The 2,478-nt window shown below is 39.3% G+C and overlaps 1 protein-coding gene across 1 annotated transcript; it reads right to left on the bottom strand.

The window, feature by feature from the left end:
* Window positions 1–264: 264 nt before the first annotated feature.
* On the bottom strand, window positions 265–1,200 carry LOC100715417 (olfactory receptor 1L4). The gene has a single exon (XM_003470804.1). It carries the CDS (start codon window positions 1,198–1,200, stop codon window positions 265–267), a length of 936 nt encoding a protein of 311 aa, XP_003470852.1.
* Window positions 1,201–2,478: the final 1,278 nt, after the last annotated feature.

Here is a 2,478-nt window from a genome sequence, read left to right as displayed (position 1 = left end):
TAAAAAAAAAAAGACTTTTTAACTACTTGGCTATTGTTCAGTGTCATCATTATAGAAGTCATGGGTACTTAACTTTATTCCCTTATTGGTTGTGATCAAGGTTGTTGATAGAAATCAAGGACTTTTTCCCCCAGCTCCACATTTTTAATGGTACCCAAAATCAACTCTCATGACAGTGCCACATGGAAAGTGAATAAGAAGGAAGCTTAACCTGATAAGCATTAAGGTCATCTCTCACTTATATGCTGTACCAATTTGTTCTTTCTATAAGTGAATTCTGTCCCTTAATTTCCTCAAACCTCTCTTCATATCTTTGTTCCTCAGGCTGTAGATGAAAGGGTTCAGCATGGGAGTCACTACCGTGTACATAACTGTGGCTACCCGGTCCTTCACCACTGAGTACATGGACAGGGGTCTGAAATAGACATAGATGACACTCCCGTAGAAGAGGGCCACAACGGTGAGATGGGAGCCACAGGTGGAGAAGGCTTTCCACTTCCCAGCTGCGGAGGGGATTCTGAGCACAGCGATGATGATTCGCAGGTATGAGAAGAGGATGCACAGAAAAGGGGTCACGATGACAGCCAGGGTCTCAGTCATGACCACAATCTGGCTGGAGGACGTGTCGGAGCAGGACAGTTTTAACACAGGCTGGGTGTCACAAAAAAAGTGCTTAATGACATGGGAGGCACAGAAAGAGAGGTGAGACATGAGTAGCACCCGGAACAAGGCGTGCAGGTGGGAGATGGTGCATGAACCTAACAGCATGAGGAGGCAATGCCGTGGGCTCATAGCCGCATTGTAGTGGAAGGGGTTGCAGATGGCCATCAGACGGTCAATGGCCATGGAGGCTAACAGGTAGCTGTCAGTGTTTGCTAAGGCTATGAAGAAGTACATCTGAACCAGGCAGCCTACATAGGAGATAGCCTTTGTCTGTGAGAGTAAATTCCCTAGCATCTTGGGCACAATGACTGTTGTGAAGCAGATATCCATGAAGGATAAGTTGCTGAGGAAAAAGTACATAGGAGTGTGGAGCCTGGAGTCAGAGCGGATGGCCAGGATGATCAGCATGTTGCCTACTATGGTGACCAGGTACATGGAGAGGAAGATGGCAAAGAGCGGTGTCTGCAGCTGTGGGTTGGAAGAGAGGCCCAGGAGGACGAAGGCTGAGGTGCTACTGCTGTGGTTCTTGGTCTCCATGTCTCTGCAGTTTTGAAGTCCTGAGAGAGATGTGAAGAGCAAAATAGTTCCTTCCTTAACATTAAGCTTAGGATAAAAGCACACTTCCAATTTTTAAGAAATTTAGAAATGTATTCATTTTAAACAATAGCAGCATGGAAACCATTAGAAAACCTCAGATTGCCTCTAAACAAGGATATAAAGTTTCTTAGGTGCTTCCATGTGTTCTAGTATGTGTGAGCTCTTTTAAAACATTTTTTTTTGTTTGGATGATTCATCTTCTGTTTCCTGATTGACTCCTTGGCTTTTAGAGGTGTACATGCTGAGTCTCCTGTGGTCCTGATGCTTTCATACCTGTGATCTCTATAAATGAGTTATTCTCATTCGGAATCTTCCTTTCCCCTTGTTCTAACTGGGTATAGTACAACAGTGAGCACCACTTTTAATTAGTGCTCATGGGTAGTCATGCAATTTGGAGAGAACTGTGGAGCAAGACTGATTCATGGTTATTTAAATTTTTTTGTTTGAATAATAGAATCTGGATATTTCAATTATAAATTTTTGGTTCAGAGAAGTTACTCAAAAATAGGAGTAGCTTGTTACAGACGTCAGATACTGAAGCATGTTAATGAGGTTAGGTATTTAAGTATGTTACTGAGGTTAGCTACTTAAGCATGTTACTTGTTTCTGATTGCCAAACTGTTGTTCTCTTCCTAAACACTGAAATATTATAGAAATATGAAATTTAACATGTTAGAGTTCTATTACCTCCAATATCATAAAAATTTTAAGAATAGTTACATTAATACTGATGACCTACTTTGTCCAATCATGAATTAAGCCATTGTAAAAGCAAAACTAAAGGAATAGAAAATATATACTTTAGAAAATGTGAACTTGCTATTTTCTTAGGTGACACAGTTATGTACTAAGGAAATCCAAGATAATCACTTGAAAATCTTTTAAGAGCTATGAACTTTTCACCACAGTGGCTAATTGTAAGATGGGATTATAATTGCATTGAAAATAGCAAGAAAGTTTAAAAAAATAGTTTGCAGTAAAATTAAAGGGCAGAAAACCCCTAAACATGAAATGTTTAAAAATCATGAAAAAGGGAGAGAAAAAAAGAAATGAGGAGAACCTATGTAAATAAAGTATAAGAGAATATTAAACAAAAGTCTAGAAAAGAGAGATTCTATAGTCCTAAAAAATAAGACTTTAAAAACCTCAGCTCTTCTCAATCAAATCCAGTGTTTCACTAATAAAATCCTATTACTCAAATTCAAGGTAATCAAATTC

This window comes from Cavia porcellus, unplaced genomic scaffold (genome assembly GCF_034190915.1).
Source record: "Cavia porcellus strain 051 isolate PalLab524CR breed Dunkin Hartley unplaced genomic scaffold, mCavPor4.1 scaffold_1, whole genome shotgun sequence".
NCBI classification, from domain to species: domain Eukaryota; kingdom Metazoa; phylum Chordata; class Mammalia; order Rodentia; family Caviidae; genus Cavia; species Cavia porcellus.
This window is presented reverse-complemented; position numbering and strand designations above follow the sequence as displayed.